At 36.1% G+C, this 24,280-nt stretch overlaps 1 protein-coding gene and 1 long non-coding RNA gene across 2 annotated transcripts in view; one reads left to right on the plus strand and one right to left on the minus strand.

Annotated features, from left to right (window-relative positions):
• The window catches only part of LOC147069028 (uncharacterized), a 220,469-nt gene that overhangs the window by 21,689 nt on the left and 174,500 nt on the right, over positions 1–24,280 (minus strand). The window contains exon 3 of the mRNA XM_085951690.1: positions 7,805–8,026. Within this exon, the coding sequence (XP_085807816.1) occupies positions 7,805–8,026 (222 nt within the window). The remainder of the gene's footprint in view (positions 1–7,804; positions 8,027–24,280) is intronic.
• Positions 1–24,280, plus strand: part of LOC147069029 (uncharacterized) — a 277,283-nt gene that overhangs the window by 9,943 nt on the left and 243,060 nt on the right. The gene's annotated exons all lie outside the window — the stretch shown is intronic.

Raw genomic sequence — 24,280 nt, forward strand, 5'->3', positions numbered from 1 at the left:
GAAATATTTACGATAAAAAATTATATTTTATAATCTCTGTGATCCCAAATTTGACAAGAATTAGGCATTTTATTATTCAAAAAATGGGCACGATTACCACATTTGAAGATAATTCTAAAGATACTGATTATAAGCTATGTCTTTGACCATTCAAATGTGATAAAACATCCTACGAATAATGATTGTTTTTAATAATAATTATTGACCTAAGAATAAGGTAGTATTTTTTTGAATACATCATTTCTATAGGCATTTCCCAGTGGTTAAGCTACAACATACGGCTGTAGCCATAAGTTGACAAACGCTAACTGAAGTGGGGAGTAAGATCATGTTAACGCGCGTGTTTGAACAAATACCTAACCGAAAGAAATTTCGGTTCGGTAAACAAAGATAAACTAACAATTTTAAAAAAATGTTATAAAATGTGAATTTCTTAAAGGATCTCATCTTATTATTACACATTTAGTTTAAGTTTTCTATAATGTCATGAAAAGATTTTTGACTAATTTATAGTTTTAATATTTTTTTAATAAAATCGATGTTTTTTAAAATAGATATAAAAAAAATTAAAACGATGAATTAGTCAAAAATCTAAATGACAAAAAATTTAAAACTTAATAAACTAAATTTTAATAATAAATATGACCATAAAATATAATGTAATAACTTATTATTACATGACCCTTTAACGAATTCATATTTTATTACATTTTTTTACAATTGTAAGTTTATCGTTAAATTAAAAAAAAACAAAAAATCTTTTTAATGTTTTCAGATACATATTTATTAATTAATACAGTTGAAATTGTAAATTATCAAAAAAAATCTCAAATTGCAAGCTTCGTATTTATCCGCTAGGTTCTCCGCTGGCATGCCTCTCCCCCTTAACATGACTAGCTTAAACGATCAAAAAAAATTTACTTGATAGAAATAATACTGAAATGTCATCTTGACATGTCATATTGATTTCCATAATAACGCACGTATATATTAATAATTTAGTTGCTAGGACCATCCGCTTAGCAACCAATAATGGTGTCGAAATAACTTTTCATACAAAACAGAATTAACTGAAAATAAATTTAATTCTACTTAAAAAGGGCTAAAATTAAATAAAAATTAAAATAAAAAAAAAATGCATTGGCATCGTGTTCTGATATATTCTAAAAGTTTCAAATGTCTAGCTAGTCGGGAAGTTAGTTAAAAATCGATTGCAAGATTTGTACCGGACAAATCAGAATACGACCTAATAAAAACGTTGTAAAAATATTCTTACATCTATAAAATATTAAAAATTATGTATGGTTTAATGGCATAATTTTAGATATTTCATAGATAAACGAATATTTTTTGACTAGCATCCCCTTTGGCTAGCCGCTAGGACTATGCAGGGTTTAATTGGATTTAAAAAACCAACGAATCGTAACTAGTTACGCATTGTATTAGTTCAATGAGCATGCACTATTTATGTCGGATCTCGACAGCCTACCTCCACCCTTCGCCACTGCATAACGTCACAATAATATGTATATTCCGATATTTAAAAAAACCGTCACAAATAACATCACATCAGCTGTTTATTATTCCAAAGTCATAGTGTCATAATATGCATATGAGATATAATATGGGTTTGACAGGCAGGCAGCAGTACCTAAGCAGATAGCTGTAAGTAACTCCGTTATGTTGTCTAGCTTGCCATGAATACAAATTTGGCAATTTTCAATACTGTTAACCCATATAAATTAACGCGGCATACGTGGTCAATTAAACAACAAATTGTGCAACTAAAGTGGGTATAAAAACACCAAAACCATTTTAGCGAAAGGACTATCCCGTTTTTCGTCAATTCTTCGTTTCGTAAAGGTTCTTTTAGAAGTTAGTTCTGTTGTTTGGTCCCAGTTGCCAATTCAGTTGGGAAACGGCGATATATGTATATTTTAAGGTTGTAAATTGTACATAAAACATTTCACCGTAGCACAGTTCGCCGTGAGCTTTCTTATTGGGAAGATACTATACTTACGGTTTCAAATTTTATTAGATTCAATAATACTTCAATGAAACGGCAAATAATTTTCAACTATAGGCGCGACGAAATTTTGGACTCGCTGGCACTTCGAGACCGAATGTCGAGGTGTGAATTCGTCAAATTGTTTCGTGGTGGCGACGGGGGTTTTAATTCTTAAATCGTGTAAAGATGACTAAAAACGTTACCCATTTGCTTTAAACATGTCAATGAATATATTATTATTGTTACTAATAGAACAATAAACAGAACATTAAATGGACGCATGTTGGATTTATATGACAAATTATATTTCGTTCGGCTTCGTTTTTTAGACCATGCCTCAACTGAGGTATAGCCTTAATTCAATTTCCATAGCTGATTTTGGCAACATTCATTAATTCATGAATGAAAACCTAACCTAAAAAAATATAATCCAGTATATCGGCTACTTTCAAAATTTGTTTGCTGTTGGCGTCCTGTAAACTATAAACCAACAAGAACCATGTTTTATTTAGACATGAATTTTATGACAGGATTATACGACCCAAAGAGGTTGGACGGTCTTTATACGGTCATATATTTCCAATAGATACAACATTTTACGGTGAAGTGTGATACGGCGAACTGCATACACGTACAAGTTTACGGACACGATATTTTACGTATTTTTTATCCAGTAAAAATGAATATTATTTTTATAATAACTTTATACTTAAACATATTGGTTTGTATAATGCAATTCCTATAAATTATAATACCTATATTTCAAGAAATAATATATTTCAATCGAAATTAGAAAATTAGTATGAAAATAATACAGCAACATAGTAATTTCACATCAATTCAACTGGCAACTCTAAACACGGATACGATAATTGGGGAATGGGACAACTGGACGCCAGGACAATTGGACGCCGCACTGTCTTAGACACGTATACAGAACGTAGACGAGGAATTTTAATCAGTTACTATCTACTACTTGGTAGTTTTAATTCATTTTACTGTTAACATGTTTTTTATATTGGTGATTGAGAATTACCATGCCTAAGGTTTCATATAATATAAAAAACTCCTTTTTCGTTGGAACTTAAACATATGCACGATTAAATCATTATTTACGTGTGCATAGTTAAATTCTCACTAACTATTAAATCATAATATAATAATTTAAATATAAATAATAATATTAAATATATTTTTTAAAAGTACGTATAAGTACCTAACGTCTATTTAATTTCGAATTGCGTGGCGTCCAGTTGTCCCAGCGCCAAATCGTCCTAGACCCGATAACTGATAGAAAACCCGTCCTGTCTTGTCTCCGTTTCGGTTTCAGTCGGCCGCTACAGTTTCGCATTTTCGCGTCAGTTTGGCTGACAGCAGCTCGACTGAAACGGAGATGACCGGACAGTAAAACTTACTGTTTTTTTTTTAAAGCACCTTTAGAAACATTCATGTCGATAGCTGTTTCGGGCTATAAAACATACGCAAAAACCAGATAGCAAACGCTCGTGATTCGAAAGTCAGTACAGAAAAAGAGGGTGAACTATCTTATTATTTGCATCACCAACGCGCGCGCGGTACACAGAAACATGGTTAGGGGAGGGACAATATATTTTTTAATTGATTTGTAAAGCGCCTAATGGTGATTTAGTATGGTCCTATAGCCCTAATTGTCATTAAATCATACGTAATTTATAGATATAAGAATATATTTTATCTATTATGGTTTGGATTAGGCAGTGCTTAATGAATTTTAAAACTAACCAACACCATCTGTAATAATATCTATTCGTAATTCAACGAAAAACAGTAATGACGACTAAAAAAGAGTGTACCTACTTACTATTTTTGTCGGATCGCCCATAGCACAGAACACATTAATATATATATATAAATCCGATAGGCTATACCCCAATACACTACATTTTGACGCAGGGGTATGAATGTGCGACGGTCTTACGAAAATTAACTACACATTATATACGTGCAATAGTGTGTGTTGCAACCTACAAGTACATCAATTTTGAATGAGCGTCAGTGCATAAACCGAAAGCAGTCAGAACGAAGTACAAGAGTATTCTTGACAAGTTGTTAAGTTTATCCCGTCTTGGCCCATAGCATAGGTACGTAAACTATTATGGTTCGGTTTAGGCAGGGCTTAAATGATTTTTTTAAATAATTACAAGATAAAAACAACTTTTTATACACAACGTTTTTAAATTATGTTGAACCATATAAACTTGACTTGATTAGCTTAAACGATAAAAAAAAAATTTACTTGACATATCAGATTGATTTCCATAGTAACGCACGTATATATTAATAATTTAGTTGCTAGGACCCCAGACACCTAGCAACCAATAATGGTGTCGAAATAACTTTTCATACCAAAAAGAATAAACTGAAAATGAATTCAATTCTACTTAAAGATGGCTAAAAGTATTAAAAAAATGCATTGGCATCGTGTTCTGATATATTCTAAAAGTTTCAAATGTCTAGATAGTCGGGAAGTTAGTTAAAAATCGATTGAAAGATTTGTACCGGACAAATAAGAATACGAGCTAAGAAAAGCGTTGTAAAATTAACCGGCACCACCTGCAATTTCTATTTTTAATTCAATAAAAACAAATAATTAAATGACTGACAAAGTTCAGTGTGCACTATTTATGTCGGATCAGCCTACCCCCACCTCTTGCCAAGGTATAACATGATCACAACAAAAGTAAATATAGTACAACACGATCAAAATGAATATACACTATCGGATAATATAGTAAATGTCTAAAAATACGTGCTTATTGACAAAACAATAGCGCAAAAGGTAGCTAACGCAGTAACCTACGTTGGCTCATTAAAAATTCCGAAGTTGACACATCGTGCATACAAAATTAGACACAAGTATTCAAGAACTTACCGGGTAAGCAGGCGAGTGGAAACCATGCTACGGGCAAGTCAGTACCACTTGACATTTGCATGGCTTTGCGATGTAAATGAAAGCAACATTTTAAAAGTTGACAGTTTTATACTTGACGGGAGTTTATGCCAGAGATCGGCAACGAGACGCCCTCGGTGGATAATTGCTGCGTCTTCATCGGTGTTAAAATTCTCGTTGACAAAATTATGCCAGAACGGGTAAAAATAGAAGCCACTTCGACTGCTTTTAATCTGCAAACCAGCTAACTGCACATTTGACCAAAAGTGAGATTTTTTGTTATTATAAAGCAGTGATCGCCAAACGGTCGCTCGCGGTGGCATTTCCGGTAGCCCGCGTAGGATATTTTCTCATTTATAAATTTGTCTCTCAAATTTTATTAAGACGATACATCAGTGGAACGGTAAATAATTTTCAACTATAGGCGCGACGAAATTTTGGACTCGGTGGCATTGGGAGAGCGAACGTCGAGGTGACAATACGTCAATTTGTTTCGTGATGGCGACGGGGGTATTAATTCTTAAATCGTGTAAAGATGACTAAAAACGTTACCCATTTACTTGAAAAAGAAAACATGTCAATGAATATATTATTATTGTAACTAATAGAACAATAAACAGAACATTAAATGGACGCATGTAGGATTTATATGACAAATTATATTTCGTTCGACATGCGTCATTTGCACCCGCAATCCGCGCATCGCCTAGCCACGATCTTTTTAGACTGTGCCTCAACTGAGGTATAGCATTCCTTAATGGACTCCGAAATGAAAAACTATCCAGCTGTATCGTCGAAAATTTTGGCCTCAAAAAAGTATCAAATTTTAGTTCGAATTGCGCTCAAAATAAAGGCGTTGTTTTGTTCTACCTACTTATTTGAATCAACATTTTCCATTTTGAAAGTGGTTAAGAACGTACATAAGTGAAACGGCAAATAATTTTCAACAGTATGTGGAACGAAATTTCGCAGTCGTCGCCAATCGGAGACTGACAGTCGAGGTGTGAGCACGTCAATTTGTTTTGTGATGGCGTCGGAGGAATATATTCTTAAATCGTGGAAAGATGACTAAAAAACGTTCCGCATGTACTTGAAAAAGAAAACATGACAATGAATATACTATAATTATTACGAATATAATAATAAACATAACATTAAAAGGACGCATGTTGAATTTTTATGACAAATTATATTTCGTTCGGCTCGCGTCATTTGCACAATCCACGCATCGCCTAGTCACGATCTTTTTAGACCATGCCTCAGCTGAAGTTTAAGCCTTGTAAATATAGAAACAGACTCACAGATGTACATCTTGATAATTGCATTCGGGTGGGAGTGACAAGGTACTCACCGAGAATTGAAAAAAAATGTTGAGGAAAGAAAGTGAATACCATTCTTTTCACTAATAATTATTTTTACTTTACTCACACTTATTTCAATATATTTTTCATTTAATGTTTTATTGGAAGTTCGAAGTCCTAATTTATTTTAAGTAATATAATAATAAGGACGATGATAAAAAAATATAAAGGAGGAATATGTACAAGTAATAGCTCGCCAGACAATTTCAATTTCTGAAAATATCTCACATCCTTATTGAGTTTGGCGACTACTGTTATAAAGCTTGTTTTCTATGCCCATACAAACTATCCTATACCTTACTCCTAAACCTATAAATAAATACGTTATCCTTCTTCAAACAAAACAGCCAACTGCAGGTGTCAAATTTCCAATATCGTAAATGGAACAACTCCGCTCTTTATATATAAAAGGGAAGCTACAATAGTGTATTAATTTATTCATAGTGCAGCTGATTTGTAAATAAAAACGTTCCAAAGTGTTTTTTGGAGTTGTTAAATTCCTCTCGATAGTTAAATTATTAAGTTTTTCTCTTTCCTGAACAATTTGCCCAAACGGAGTTAGCCGGTTTGCAGACTAAGCAGTCGACTTGTGCATGAAGAATGTTAGATTTCCTTTGGCAGTTCTACACATTTTCAAAGGCAAAAGTAAGTAAAAACGATTCTAATCAACGGCACTCAAATCGAGCGGGCCAATAACTAAGTCTATCGCGAACATCAAGTTGAATGCCAATTGTATGATAAGATCGCTCGCAAAATCAAACTGGCATGTGGCGTCTGACTAGCATCTTCTAAAGTGACCTCACATTGTGGCTAAATAGTAGTGTTCAACCGATGTGTGCTACTAGTGGTCACGTATGCACATTAAATAAATACAAGAACTATGAGCAGCGCAATATGGTATGGAAATGTGCATTTTGGGCATAACGCGGAAAGAACATAAAATAAACCAATTGATAAGGAGGCAGACAAGAGTATGCGATCGCCAGCAGGTAAAATGGTAATGGGCCGGGCATTGCTCGGCGAGTGGAAAAACGGTGGGAAAATGCAGACATACAGTGGTACCCAAGGTGCACTATCCTAAGAAGATCATATTACGTACCTACATCCACAATTTGGAGGATGAATTAATAGATTTTTGTATTTACGAGAAATGGATCTTAACCACTTGCTCAACCTATTAGGTCCCGAAAACAAACACACGACATTATAAGCCGATACATTACCGCTCGGCCATCGTGGGCGTTGACAATTAATAACGTGGGTCCAGGTTCGAATCCTGGGCCTGGCAAGTACAGATATTGTTTTTCAAATTGTGTATGAGTCAGAGTACGAACCTAATAGGTTGAGCAAGTGGCTGACATCAATTTCACGTAAAAATAAAATCTGTTAATACAAACATCCACTCTGTAGAGGCCCATATTATGATGCTATTAGGATCGGACATGGTCAAAAGAAAAAGAAAGAAAAAATGTCTCCCGAATCTGTAGTGACAGATCATTGTCTCACCTGACTGTTCGGGAAGGTGTTGAAAGCGCTCTGCACCCTCTGAACGGCTTGGTCCACAGTGCTCTGCGGCGGGGGTCTTCCCCGCGGGAAGTGGAACTTTGGCACCGGCGCCCGGCTGGCACCCAGGCCCCCCGACGCCGCCTGCGCTCTGACCGCCCTCTGGAGTGTGCCGGGGGCGCACGTCGACGATGGCGCGCTGACACATCGTCCCGATCCGTATGTCTGTGAAAGAAAAAAACAGATTATATTATTGCTAATGAATATGTAGCCCGCCAATGTATAGAAATCGAAAGGATAGGATAATGTACCAAGCCTTCATCAGATACGACAATGTTAATTAATCGCGTCCAATTGTCAGGGAGTAGATAGGTGTTTGAAAAAAACAAACAATTCCAGCAGGGCTATTTTAACTAGTTACCATGGTAACACGGTAACAAGTTTCCGTTATTTATACCACGTTTTTCTTAGCTTATATTCTTGTTTGTCCGGTGGTTGTCTATCCAGTACAAATCTTGCAATCGATTTTTGACTAACTTCAGAACACGATGCCAATGCATTCTTTTAATACTTTTAGCCATCATTCAGTAGAATTGAATTCATTTTCAGTTAATTCGGTTTTGTATGAAAAGTTATTTCGGAAGAAATCGGCAATCCAATTCACTATTATATATAAAGGGGTGGTCCTAGCAACTAAATTATTAATATATACGTGCGTTACTATGGAAATCAAAATGACATTTCAGTATTCTATATTTGTTTGTTTCTTGCAAAATAGCAAAAAAATGATTTGTTGACAATCCTTTATTACATAGAATTGTCAAGTTTATATGATTCAACAGAAAATTTAAAAACGTGGTATATAAAAAGTTCTTTTTATCTTGTAATTATTCTTGATCCTAACCAAAATAACACGAATATCACTCGGACTTCGGAGCAATTCCCAATGCAGTTTTTTTACAATAATTGGTAACACGGTGATAAGCGGACTTAGACACACGGCACTGCGTATTACATACTTGATTCAAATCGGATGCATTTGGAATCAAGTATGACGTATTAAAAATATCGCCACAAAGGTTGCATTTAGAAAATTTGCGGCGTCATATTGCCAACGTGAAGATCTCTTCACTTAGATTGTTCGGTAGTTTTGAATTAACTTCCGTTACTTACTACTATTTTAATTTTGCCTCTACGTGTTCCTCTCTCCCATAGGTAAGTACTCTTTATTGTAAAATTGTAAATCCGGTCTAAGCACAATCGAGTGCATGTGCGACCTCAGTCTTGGGTAACTGCTCCGGAGACATTCCCAGTCATAAAAAATGATGCTTCACATTCAGACGTAGGCTTCCATGATACGCCAGATTAATACCGGGTGTGGTTTAGTGGGGGCCATTAACTTCAATGGTACTTGTTACTCAACGACACTTGACAGCTTGTGGTAAATGTCCAAAATTGTTGCATCTTAATTCTCAAATATGTAATTTTGTTGTCGGACTCATATCTCACTCTAAAGCAGTTAACACGGTCTTGAAAGGCCGTGTTAAAATAATATCACGCGTGACAGTTCACATCCCGGGATAATTGACCGTCGGAATACGATACGGCATATTTATCACTTTTTTTATTGATTTTTGAGTTAGCCCTTTGAATGTGCAGCAATTAACAGTGCACCACCTGCCCACCGCCACGATACGTCAGTGAGTAAGGCAAGTAATTACGCAAGGAATTAACTTCCTTTGGTATTTGGGACGTTTTAACTTGGCAATGTCTTTCTCCTGAGACAATTACTTTAATTTACGCTATCAAGTTGTCCCGACGAGTGCAATCGGGGACAATTAGTTAGGTCTGCCACAGGATATATTATTATTATACAGAATAAATCCAACTACATTTTGTTGGTATCCCAAATCCGTGTAACAATGGGGGTACGACATATAAAAGCTATGCGTTTGATTCAGACTTCAGAGCAAAGAGCCAAGGGGTTGTTTTGTTGGTTGGTGGAACCGTTGAAGTAGGTATTTTCTAATCTCGGCCGACAAATTATTATATTAAGGTCCAGAGGGGTTAATTACGAGTACATAAGAGACTTGCAAACCACTAGGCATAGTGTCACCCAGAAAACACAAAAATAATAGAAGTCGGTTAACTTCTGGACGTGACTAAGATATATGGGAGAAACATAAACATGACATGTCAAAGAATATATTATTTTACCACGTTTTTATTAGCTCGTATTTTTGTTTGTCCAGTACAAATTTTTTCTTGTTTGTCCAAAATTTGTATTGGACGATTGAAGATTTTTAACTAGCTTCCCGACTAGTTAGACATTTGAAGCGTTTAGAATATATCAGAACACGACGACAATGCATTGTTTTAATACTTTTAGCCATCTTTAAGCAGACTTGAATTCATTTTCAGTTAATTCTGTTTTGTATGGAAAGTTATAGGTATAGGAAAAAATTCGTAAAAAGTAAAACACTATTATTGGTTGCTAAGGGGGTCCTAGCAACTAAATCATTAATATATACGTGCGTTACTATGAAAATCAAAATGACATTTCAGTATTCTATATTTGTTTGTTGCAAAATAGCAAAAAAATGATTTGTTGACAATTGCCTTATTTGTCCTAAATTATTAATACATAGAACTGTCAAGTTTATATGATTCAACAAAAAATTTAAAAACGCGGTTTATAAAAAGTTCTATTTATCTTGTAATTATTACATTTAACTTTAAAATTGTACTTAATTGTTTAAATATAGGTCATGTTAAACCTTTTTTCTTTGCTCTATTGCCAAATTTGAGTCAGTCGTACCTTTCGTGAATTCTCGCGAAGCCCCAGGGTTCCGCGTACCCGGCTGTAAATCACTGAATTCTAGAGCCTAAATTCTTTTATTGGTAAGTAAGTATAGATACCTTATTATTACGAATTACGTTAATGGAATTGCGTGGAATGGTTTTATTTGCAAATATAAATTATGAACAATAAACAAAACCTGATGGGTACTTTACATTTTTTTGCAATTAAAATGGCCGCATTGTTTTCGGCAGGCAGCGGCGGATCAGGCTAGAGTAATAAGACAGTGTACATATAAAAAGCGAAATAAATCCTTTCTATCCGCTAATTGTCCAATTTCGGAAGAGCCAGGCTTCAAAAATACGAAGAATTCCGCAAAACGAAATTGCTTTTTCCCACTTCAGCGGTGCGTAATTGCGCGGAGATTGGTTCCCCCGAAAGCCATTTTACACGTAAATTATCAATTGAAGATAGACATATTGTCTAACACGGGTGTCGGACGTTTCGGACCGCCCCCAAGAATACATTTTCAAGACAGCGATTTAAAATGTACGCCGGCATAATCTTGCACTGATTTATTGTATAATTAACTATTTTGCTGCTACTTCAGCATACCTATAAAATATTACTGTAGTTTAAATGCTAGAAGATATTTTTTTCGACTAAATACGTGGTGTAAATGAGAACTATGCCATTCTTGGTGGTATTGACTCGTGTATCGTTGATAGCTATCTTAGAAACCGGGCGCCTCATTTGTTTGTTCTCCCAAGGCACAGAACTAACCTGCCATTAGTGATGTCAATTGGGAGAGCAATAACAACAACTCTGTTCAACCAAATCGCTTCGGATGTTGATATATTCCACCTACGTGAGGATGAGTATTAGATGGGCGCTGTTTTATAAATTATTAAAATAGGGTCCACTAAGCTCATTCGGTGTGCTTCTATGCTTTATATTTTTTATAATGGTTTTACCCTTTACGTTACTTTTCATAAGTACATACTGTTTTTTGTGATACTGCATATTATCTACTCATATATTTATTTCTTCATTACACTGTTTTAATAGATACCTACTATTTATTTGTGAACGTCTTAAATTTATAATTTGTAATGTTCACCGTAGGAATGTATTTGAAATTTGAAAATCTGATTTTTTTTTTATTATTCAACGATTAATTCACAAGATTTATTAGGAATGAACCAGTCTTTTATTGAACATGCATAATTGAGAAAAAAAAATACCCGGCAGGATTCGAACCTGTATCATATTATCCATTATCTATTTCACGACCATTAATACTTTGGACGCTGAAGACGCACATGGCGCGTAATGACCAGGCGGCCGATGGATGTAATTAACGTGCATTTTAAAAGTGGCAATTAAAAAACATTATCTAGTCAGCAGTGAATGATTAATAATGTTGTAAGTACCTAATTTGTATTTCATTGTGTATTAATGCGCATTTGCAAATAGCTGCAATGCAATAATATTCTATTACTAAATAGTAGGTATGTGGTGCTATGAAAACTGCTCGTAACTAATGATTTACATAATATATTACGCCATTAAATTTGTAGACACTTAATTCTCAAAACATTGTATTGTACAATACGACGATGTTTCAAATTTATACAGAAAATGGATATTGAACATGATGATATAATACCGAAGATAATTTGAACAATTTCCCGAATACGAAAAGGGGAGATTAATCGTGTTTAATGCTCAGGAAAATATTTTTTAAAAGGGCCGGATTAAGTCTTATCTGACGATTTAATGTATTATCAATACTGACTCGTTATTGAGTGAAACTTCTAACAATAATTATAATGTTAAGTGTCATTGACTTATACTTGAACACTTCCCCAAATTTTAATATTTAAATCAGGACAGTGGCACACATTAACGTGATTAGTATTGTAAGTAGAGTTAAGTTTTCAAATATATTATAGTACCCATTAGTCATTACTATGCAGAACGTTGGAGCGGAGCACGGAGCAGGATCACAAAGTAGTGGAGCAATGGGGTTTTACCCGGAGCAGGAACGGAGCTGGAGCACCGAAAATTTGTAGTGCTCCACTGCTCGGACGTTTTTTTTTTTACAACGTTTTTATTAGCTCGTATTCTTGTTTGTCCGGTGGTTGTTTGTCCAGTACAAATCTTGCAATCGATTTTTAACTAACTTCCCGACTAGCTAGACATTTGAAACAATGTATTCTTTTAATACTTTTAGCCATCTTTAAGCAGAATTGAATTCATTTTCAGTTAATTCTGTTTTGTATGGAAAGTTATTTCAGAAATATTCGTAAAAAGTAAAAGACTATTATTGGTTGCTAATGGGTGGTCCTAGCAACTAAATTATTAATATATACGTGCGTTACCATGGAAATCAAAATGAAATGTCAAAATGACAATTCAGTATTCTATATTTGTTTGCTTTTTATTTACTTTATATCAAGTAAGTACAAGTTTGAGCATATTGAGCATAATAATTCAACAGAAAATTTAAAAACTTTGTATTATAAAAAAATCTTTTTATATTGTAATTATTATTATTAAATTTTCGTTCTAAAACCCAACGAAAATATTATATTTGACACTTTGCAACACTGAAATTATTTAAAATTTAAAAAAAAATTCATAATATTTTTCCATTGATTTTTAAGGTGGCGTAGGGGTGGAGTCAAGAAAATCTAGAAGGTAGGTACAACCGACTTCCTCAGCCTCAATTATAGCTTCTCGTCGCTTCATCCCCGTAAAATCGCTCGTTTCAAAATGCATTCCTCGTACCCAGACTAAAAGCAGTTTTCAAGACTTTCAAGTTTTTTAAAAATGATGATGTTCTAGATACCACTCACAGCACATAGCACACATAAAGCTTTACCACTTCTTTCAATTACACCATACATTTCCGTCCACCAATTTAAAACCTGTCTGCCAGAATTACTACTACAAGCTCCACTACGTTTTTGTTTCTTATTTGGTACAGCCATTTTTGTGGATAGTTTGGTTCTTAGTGCGCAAATTGACATCAACATTTCTCCGATCAGATGACGCATTCTCTCGCTACAGTAGTCTCAATCATTGTAAAATGTAAATCTATCAACATCTCTCCCCCGCCGCCTGATGAGATTAGTGCTATAATATTATATGCGACGCATAGAGCCTAAGGACGGACATATTATATTATTTACATTAAACGTAATGCTTATTCTTGAAGAGTATTTGCCTGGTATTTTGTATACAATGCGATCTGTCATTTATTATTATTATAGGATATTTTTTCCTTTCAAAATAAAAAATTTGCGTGCCGTGAAAAACCACCATACGCCGAAGCTTAAGCAGCGCGGCTATAGTGGGTGATATTCCATTAATTTGTCTATATGTAAATAATTTGTAGATATTTATTTATATGTGCGCGCGCCTGGTTACGTCCAATTAGAACGCCAATGGTTGCAGTACAAGTAACTATAACCTAAATAAAGCTTCTCCATATTGATCTGTCATTGTCAAGCCGTTCGCCCGTTTTGGCATTATTGTAATTTTGAATTCAAATTCCGAATTTCTCAGCCGCCATGTTTGTTATTGTCCTAAAAAGGCAATTAATTATAGACAGAAATGGTTAACTGATAGTGTAATGTGGTTATGACTACTCCCAGCAAGACGGTCGACAGACATGCCAAGTGATTCGTTCTGCCACCAGAGCTGGCATTCGCGATAACTAAACCGATCAATCTCGCATATAATTAACATACATTTAAATGGCGGCTGGGTGTAGACTTATACCTGTACTGTCTAAAATGCACGTGCGATATCTTGTTACATACGTGACTTAACGGCTAGTTAGATCTTGGGAGTAAATCAGCATTTCGTTACCTTACTTTGAAAAGGTTCTAATTGCACTTGACCATGTTTTGAGCTATGAGCGTTTGAAATTTGGAATGGTCATATTTTGAATATAAAAAGACATGGAGATAGAACTCCGGCATACTGCTAATTCCCATATTTGACAATAGATGACTCTGAAATGAACGTATATTATAAATAGAATATGGCTAATGGAACCTTTTCACACCAAAAAGTAATTTTAGGCCAAAATGTCAGTTAGAACCTTTTTAAAGTAAGGTAACGATTTATTAAACTGAAGGAAGCAGTGGCGAAGGGTGGATGTAGCACACTACACTTTGTCAGTCATATTTGTCATATTTGTTTTCATTGAACCAAGAATACAAATTGCAGATGGTTTTTAAAATTCGATATTTAGGTACGGTCCCAATATTGAAGCTCGATTTGATATAAATAAAAAGGATTTCAAGTTAAACAAATTTATATTTTTTTAAATAAAAATCGATGTTTTTTTTTTAAAATAAATATAAAAACTATGAATTAGTCAAAAATCTCTTAGGCAATGCTTAGAAAACTAAATAAACTAAATTTTAATAATAAATATGATGATAAAATATATGTAATAATAAGATGGGGTCCAGTTCAACAACTTCCAATTTTGTTACATTTTTCTTTTTAATGTATTTTCAGATACTTACATATTTATTAATTAATTAACACATTTGAAATTGTATATTATCAACAACAAGTCTCAAATTGCAAGCTTCGTATTTTTTCGCTAGGTGCCTCTGGTAGGTAAAGACAAACTGATATCGCCTTTTTATGACAGAACCGGAACCGAACAGAATGTCGAAGCAACAAGCCTCGTTTTTAATTTAATACTTCTCCCCCCGCACACGCGTTGTGAAAATATAATAATATTATACAAAGCTTATAATTTATATTGTGTCAACTGGAATATTTTGGTGAACTGTGACTGTTGGCAACACTGTGTAGAAGTGAAAAGTGAGGACAATAATTAATATTGACTATTTTTTTTACAGTAATTATTATGGACAACCTGCGTGAATATTAGTTATTACTATATTATTTTAATAAGTGTGTATAGTAAATTTTCTTCTAACGTGCCCACTTTAATATCAACTATAAAAAGGAAAAGGGGCGTAACCCTCAGTTTTTCAAAATAGGTTTATTGCATAATAACGTTGTACTCAATTAAATACACGTTGTGTCTAAAAGATATATACGCTGTAAATAAATGCCGATTTATTATATAAATTTAGCTATCGATAAAAAAAACTAAAAGAATTAGCGTTGGAAAAACGACTTAACCATAATTTTTTTTGGTTTCTTTTAAATAATTCAAAAATTATTAATATCAGATTAAGTATGTATATAAAAACCAAATTATTAATTATCATGCACTTCAAGGTTGTCTTTTTTGTATTTTTACTTTGACCGAAAACCATAACAACAACGTTTTTGTGCCTCCTGTAAAATTTGAGTTGTGTGGATTACGCCCTTTTTCCTTTCACAGTCGATATTTTGATTCACGACGCGAAGGAGTGTCCTGGCAAGGTGTGGTGGATAAAATTAAAAACAAAAAAAACTGCAAATATCTACTGTACACTGGCAACGGGGGACGTGAACTCACTACAGATTTGTGAGGTCAATTCAATTAGATGCACATCGGCAGTACATGTCGTTCGAGTTGTTAATAGCACGTCGCATATAAAAAGGTCAGTCACCGATATTCAAAATAATTATGCAAAAGTATATTGTGTTATCAGACGACATCAAACATGTCAGCTAACGTAGTTATAATCCCCTGTAATGTTTAATACCGGGATTTCGGTATTAGCATTTCACGTTCTGGGATTCTTTAGCTGGTATGAAGAAAGCCTGGGTTGCTCACATTACCAATGAAGGGGTTTAAACTTTAAGACAATATAACTTATATTCTATACGTTTTACACTATTCCATTTGAGTCAGGCACACGCGCACTCACCAATTTCAACTTATATACTAAATGAATACAATATAGTAGGTAAAAACTTTATCACCTATTTATCAAGTCAAGGCTCACACTAAAAACCCTACCTAATTACTAATAATACATTCAATAGGCGTATAAATTGTCAAAGCAAATCAAAGTACAAATCATAGAGGTATTAAATAAAAAGAGGGGCAATCGGCTTTCTCATTCAACTGAATGAAGCAGGCCAACAATGGCCGACAACTTACGAGAAATAGCGACGCGATAAAAAAAATTCAGGGCATCACGGAGGATTTATTTTGGTCATTATAACGTACCTATATAATATAATGTTAACGTGGAAATTTTGCCGCAACTTGATTACCAGCTCGCCTCACCATACTTTTAAACCATACCAGCCTGCTTCACCATACTTTCATATAACCTGCCGTACAAATAGATCATTAGATATCTACTCACTAACAACACAATCGATAGGCGTAAAGTCGTAATTACTGAGTAATGTAATGTATTCGGAATTTAACGGAGTTCACCAAATCACTCAAATGCAATGTGTATTTACCTGTTGATGAGTGCACACAGAGACCCGGGTCCCAAAAATCGACTCAAATGGAATAGTACAAAACTTACGTCCATTAGAATTTAAATTCAAATTCCACCAGAACCCTCGGAATATAACTTATAGCTACAAACAAGACCATACTGCGGCTGTATTATGAGTAATATGAATTACTCAAAATGCTGGGAAAGATAGAGGGCAGCATGAACGTAGGTAGAAAGAGATTCTCTTGGCTACACAACCTCCGTAAGTGGCTCGATGTAGAAGGCGTTGCGGATCCTGTAATTGTTTTTATTTTTTATGAGAAGTCTTGTGAAACACCAGGGTTCCGCGGGCTTAGTTGCGAATCACTGCTCTATCTTCACTACCCAGCAACGGTTGCCGGAAATCATGCTGAACTCGCTTTGACAAAACTATATAGTGTAGCTCCAAGGTCTGATCTCTTGATGCGTAGATAACTACTGTTATTCGACAAAATCACTAAAACAATGGACCTATTGTTGTTTATGATTTAATCGCTTCTATTTGCCACATATGAGACACTGACTGGCAATGAAAACGTGCCATTGTCGACCAAACTATTCTGTCCCACTAAAGTGCCGAGTGACAAAATAGTATATACATAAAGTGTTATTCAAACTGTGCGCCGCGGCGCCCCGTGCCTCGCGACGCCCTGGGTGCCCCGCAAGGTATTTAAAAAAAACCCGACAATCATAACATAACGCGCTGATAGACACTATTATTGCACCAGTTTGTGACCTACGATGCTTCTACTCACTATAAGAAATCGTTTTTGAACAGCACATTCTCACATTAGTAACTGGTTTCAAAAATACTTAAAAGGAAAATAATATGTACATATTATGTAAAAGTAAAAAGCAGAAAACGCTGGGCTGCAAATAAACCAGTCAAAAAACTAAATATATGATCAGCACACGCGATCAGGTACCGCTGCAGAATATAGTCATAGGACAGCATGCATATGAAGGGGTGGACAAGTTCACGTATCTCGGATCCAGCCTAAATACCCAAAATAAGACAGCAGAGGAGATAAAAATCCACCTTATCTCCGGGAATAAATGCTGGCATGCCTGCAAGCGACTGGTGGGGTCGAAAATTCTAGGCCGAAGAAGTAAACTTCTAATTTATAAAACAATTATTAGGCCGGTGGTCACTTATGGCTGTGAGACTTGGTGCTTAACTCAAAACGAGGAAAATAGATTAGCTGTCTTCGAGCGCAAAATACTCCGCAAAATCTTTGGACCCACGTTGGAAAATGGGAACTACAGAATAAAAATGAACCACGAGTTGGAAGAGCTGATTGAACAGCAAACAATCATAAGATACTGTAAGTCCCAAAGACTACGATGGGCGGGACATGTGGAGAGAATGCCTGAAGTTAGAGCGCCAAGGATCATGACGACGTGGCTACCCCAACGGAAGAGACCCAGAGGCCGTCCAAGAAGGAGATGGGCTGACGTCGTAGAAGTGTACTGGCTTCATATAGGAAGACCCGGTAACTGGAGAAGTGTAGCGAGAGACCGGAGTGAGTGGAGAGCGGTTGTGGAGGAGGCCAAATCCCACCCCGGGATGTAGCGCCGTGGAAGAACATGTAAAAGTAAAATGTATCATACTGACGCACGATCTGAGAGAAATTACAATAGGTTACGTCCCCGTGTGGCTATCGAGTCATGCGTTGCTTGAGGGTGGAAAATTAAAGAAATAATGCGAAATGCGAAGATTCTTGCTCCGGACGAAAACGGTGAAGAATCGCAGGTGAGAAGGGGTAGATGTTTTATGTTGTGGTGGGGGTTTGTCCGGATGAACACTATTGATAATAACTGAATTACTGCTACAGTAGAATGCGATAGAAGCGATGTGAATGTAGATACCTGTCAGAATTTAAAAATTAATAGCGTGTATCTGGTTAAAATACCGAAGCAATGAAGAATTATGTGAAATGATATAATGTATGCCGGCATTTTAAATCTAATTAAGGGCGATTTGAAAAACTGTGTGGAGAACAGTTCACCCATCGAACCAATTGACATTTTTAGGGCGCTATGAAGAAAAATTTAAACACGAAGGACGCCGCGAGACGAAACAGTTTGACAACCACTGGTATATAACATGAACGAGAGGAAATTTATTTAAATATAAAGTTTATTAATACATACAATCATCATGTATTTCATAAGTGAACAACTCGAATCGTCGGTGCAAAATGACGTAAGTATACTTACGCTAAAAATGTATGATGCAGGGTCACACGCAATAATTAATGTGTTAACTATGTAAAGCCAGGTTGACACAGTACGAAATCTGTCTTTAAGTCGTTATTACGATCCTGGAAAGAATTATCAATCCCTGGATTGGTATTTTTTACAATGAAGCCGATTTAGACGCAGTAGCGTAAAATCGTATGAAGATCAAGAATGTGAGATCAAAATTCGTCACAAAATAGCATATTATACTCAGACACTGAGGAGCCGGTATACTGATGCGTGACGCGGTCAAAGATTGGGGTATTTGGTAAGTACTATACAGGGAGTATCGAGGTATACAATATATGGGGGTATATGATATATTATCAATATTATCATAATATGAGTAGGTATGTACAGATATCGATTGTAGGTAGCTGTACTAGTGAATACTTTGTGATACTTAGGTGTTACGTATAAGTCAGGGATGGCGAACTTATGACACGCGAGATGATTTTGCATGGCACGCGAATGTTTCATTTTGTAGAGAAAAGAAATATTTTATATAATATATTTAAAAAATGCTTTTTTTCATAAAAAAGTTTTACAAATAAATATATACCTACTTAAGTAAGTAGGTACTTACTTATAATATTAAAAAAATACGACGACATAGCCATGCGAATTTTCTTCGGTTTTTCATATTATGTTTAGGTACAAATCGATGAGGAAATAGAACCGACGAAATACATCCATAAATAATGACAAATCGCATTGTATAAATAATTGCAGCCAAATCATTTTAAAGAATAATCATTACGTTTAAAGTAAATATACGATTGCATAGGTCGATCCTTAGGATCGAGGAATTGAAAATAAAAATATACAATCAACAAACCTTATGAAATTAATTATCGGCAGTCACTCAAATATAATAACTGCTCGTTATTTTACCTCATGCATAATCGCTAAAAATGGAAAACCGCTCAGTGATATAGGAGAATATAATATGAAAGAAGAGTAAATATAAATGCTTCCACGATTTCTTTGAATAATTTGAAAACAAGGAAAAAAATATTTAAATAATAAAAAGATATGCCTTCGGCTAGAAATACAGTGAAAGATAGAATATCAATAACTCAATTGTAATTTTTAAACCTTTTTATAGAACTCTTCAAAACTATTTCTTTTGAAAAAATAAAAAATAAATTTTCGCCATAAAAAAAACTGCTTGGCACGTCACAGTCGAAAAATATTATTTGGGAAAATTTGGCACGCGTACGTAAAAAGGTTTGCCATCCATGGTGTAAGTGTTAAACATTCCTTAGAACCGTTTGCTACCCCCGCACACATACCAAAGAAGTTTCACTTCAACCTCGCAGAGGTCATCATGCTCATCAAAAAAAAAATAGATTAGGCAGAGATCATGGTTTTTCCCCCACCAAAAAGTGGCTTCTCTGTATACAACAAACATATTATGGATGAGCTTTTTTATTCAACGAATACTTCACAAGAAATAACATTCTTCGCCGAGGATACGTTTCATAATTCTGAAACACTTTATTAACATAACTATCTTCGAAAATATATGGTACCAGGCGGGCGGATTCGAACCCCGTTAGGCACCGTATTTTTTTATATAAGAAAACATGCAAGAAATTTAATAATCAGTTAGAGATTGATAATGTTAAAATTCACTTCAGAATCAACCAATAATTACATTTTTTTCACTACAATTAGAGGGTTGGAGCGGACCCTTTTATGAGTTGGTCCGCTCCGGGTAAAATATTTTAATAGGTATATTATTATATGCATACAAATATTAAAAAATAAGTAGTTTTGAAATAAGGTTTATTATTCGTCCTTTTCATTATTAATTCTATTAAAAAAAATCGACAGCAAATCGTATTTCATTAACTGATTCTTCTGTCAAAAAAGTGAGGTTATTTACCACTCGACAGCGTTTCAAATTATTAATTCGTGTTGCAAAGTAGTGTCAAATATACAACCATTTTCATTGGATTTTAGGACGAAAATTTAATAATAATAAAAAACATCATGAGCAGTGGAACACTACAAATTTTCGGTGCTCCGGCTCCGCTCCTGCTCCGGGTAAAACCCCATTGCTCCACTGCTTCGTGCTCCGCTCCAACGCTCTGCTCAGAATCACATTTGACATTATTTTAGGATTTTTTCAGAGCTATTTTAAAACAAGTATCGCATATTTCCCCCGAAATCGTAACCGTATGAAAATCACAATTGTTCCGAAATTTAAATTATTTTATTGTTTGTTTATAAACTACCATTATCTTTAAACAACATTATTGTAATAATGTATTAATTTTGTATAGGTAGGTACACATATAAATTCTGCATAGTGCCTGAACATGTAAAAAGACGAAACTCGGGTCGCAAAAAATTACTCAAAAGTAATAGTATAAAACATAAACCAATTACATCTGAAAATTTATTTCATTAACAGCATTTTATTTTCAAAATTCATTTAATACCCGAAATCTCGGGATTTCATCATTTTTAATCGGGGATTTTGGGGTCAAAAAATCAGGCGGGATTGTAAACTCTCAGCAGTCTGCAATTCGCAAAATCGAGCACTTATTTTGACGCGACCGTCCAGCATCTAATAATTTGCAAGGTCCATAACCCGTTGAAAAAAATAACTCAATAACAAACGCGTCTTATATGGCGCAGTGTCAACTGAACTTAGGCGTAATATAATCGCGTGGGTGTGGTCGCCGAGTGTACAATGGTACTCATAAAGTGAAGATATTTCGTAGTAAGTTACAAAAAATGGAGTCACTAATAAATAGACACAATTGCTGCGGTTACGCGGTTTTGATGCGAGGCGTTCGGTTTATGGAAAACACAGCAGCTAGTACATATTACCTCATAATAAATACCTTTTATAATGAAGGCATTTAATTAATTTTAAATTAAATTTGTCTTTATTTATTCATATACATAATTTGAAAACATCTCATGCATATCATATACATACCTACACACTAGAAAAAAATCGGTGCGTGTACTTATGTACGCGCGTTAGAAGTTATACTTCTTTGGCGTAACAAAACAAAAACAAACCTAACCTAACCTAGATTCTTCGTCAGCAATAGGGAGATAACCTACGACTCCGGCCCCAGCCTGATTCACAGGAGGACCACCATGGGGTGTCCCCAGGGCTCCGTCCTGGGACCCCTTCTGTGGAACATTCTGTTTGACGACGTTCTGTCCCTGCCACTGCCTCCGGGCTGCACGCTCGTTGCGTACGCCGACGACTTGCTCCTGCTTGTTGGGGCGACGAGCCGACCGGCACTTGAGCGTGCAGCCACGGACGCCTTGGGCAGAATCCTTAATTGGGGGTTGCTGAACAAGCTGACCTTTGCCCCGAGCAAGACGGAAGCTGTCCTCCTCAGGGGTAGTTCTCGGGTCAACATAACTCGACGGCCGCCCACGGTTCGTTTTGGCCAGACCTCAGTGCGTTTCTCCGAAAGGGTTACGTATCTGGGAGTAATTCTTGATGACAAGCTGTCTTTCGTTCACCACGCCAAGACGGCCGTCTCTAAGGCCAATTCGGCCTATCAGAGAATGGCCCGAATGGCGGGCAGCAATTGGGGACTTAAGCCTAGAGCCCTTAAGGTTGCATACGGCGCAATTTTCATGGGAATTGCCGGTTACGCCTCCAGCATTTGGCATTCCCGAGTAAACTCCTTAACTCTCGTGAGACGCGCACTATTAAGCGGGCAGCGACTTGCGCTGATCTCGCTTACCAAAGCCTACCGCACAACTTCTACTGACGCGCTTGCCGTACTCGCGGGGGTGCTACCCCTCGATCTGCACGTCCAAGTCAGAGGATCGATCACCCTCCTCTTGAGGGGGATCAGCACAATACTCGCCGGTGTCCATCTGACACCACCGCAGAGATCCGAGGACGTTCCTTACAGAAAGACTGTAAGTGACATTGTGTACAAGACCGCATTTGCGGCATGGCAGGCGAGGTGGACCGCCTCCCCCAAGGGGCGGCACACTTACCGTTTTTTTCCAGACGTATTCTGCAGGCACCAAACTAGAAGACTCCAACCTTCGCACTGGATTAGCCAGTTCCTCACCGGCCATGGAAACTTCGCCGCCAGACTCCACGAGTTTGGCTTGATAGTAGATGGGCCGGGTTGTACCTGCGGGCATGACCACCAAGATGTTGAACACATCCTCTGGGATTGCCCGCTTATGGAATTCGAACGAGCGGAGCTGTTTGCCAGGGTCCGTCCTCACACGGGCCCAATTGGTCATGGAGATCTGGTAGCAACCGAGGCCAACTTTGCGGCATTTGAGAAATTTGCAGCGTCGTATGGGGAGCGGGATAGTCCCGACTCTTCTGTAGACTCATCCATTTCAATTCGTGACACTCAGTATGCGGGTACACAAAGCGCTTAACGTCAGCGGACAGCAGAGCCAGTCCAAAAACAAACATTTTCTTTCTTAACTTTCTTCTTTAAGCACTACGGTGCATGGTTGCAGCATCAGTCCCGTGCGGCTCCGTCTCGGGACGGAATGAGCACTTAAAATCACTTCTTTCAGACACGTTTAAAGCGTCATAGAAAGCGGCCGTGCATATCCACGGTTGTGCATATATGACGGGTGGTGGTGGGCACTTTAACGTAGCTCTTAATTACCTTGTTATTTCTCGTTGTTTTTATTTTTAAAGTAACAGTTTTGTTTACATAAGGAATTGCAAATGGCCAACAATAATAAATTCGTTGCCTAGGCGACGGAACAATTCTACTATCAAACTTGCGTTTGTATACAGCTGACTGATTCGCAGCTATTTTCAATGTCGTAACGGTGTGCGCGCGCAGCTCTCAATTTCACTCTCGCCCCAAAAGAAGTATAACTTCAAAAATCATTTTGTAGAAGAAAAAAATACGACATCCGACGGGACTTGAACTGGATTCGCGCCAGTGTGCTTTTCCAATTAAGCTACGGGAATCTTATTGAATCACGACGATTTTAACTAGTAGTTGTTACTTGAAACGCTTATCGAATTGCGTATTC

The sequence above is a fragment of the Rhyacophila brunnea genome, unplaced genomic scaffold (genome assembly GCF_057557595.1).
Source record: "Rhyacophila brunnea isolate RB1 unplaced genomic scaffold, BYU_Rbru_1.0 scaffold_24, whole genome shotgun sequence".
Taxonomy (NCBI): Eukaryota; Metazoa; Arthropoda; class Insecta; order Trichoptera; family Rhyacophilidae; genus Rhyacophila; species Rhyacophila brunnea.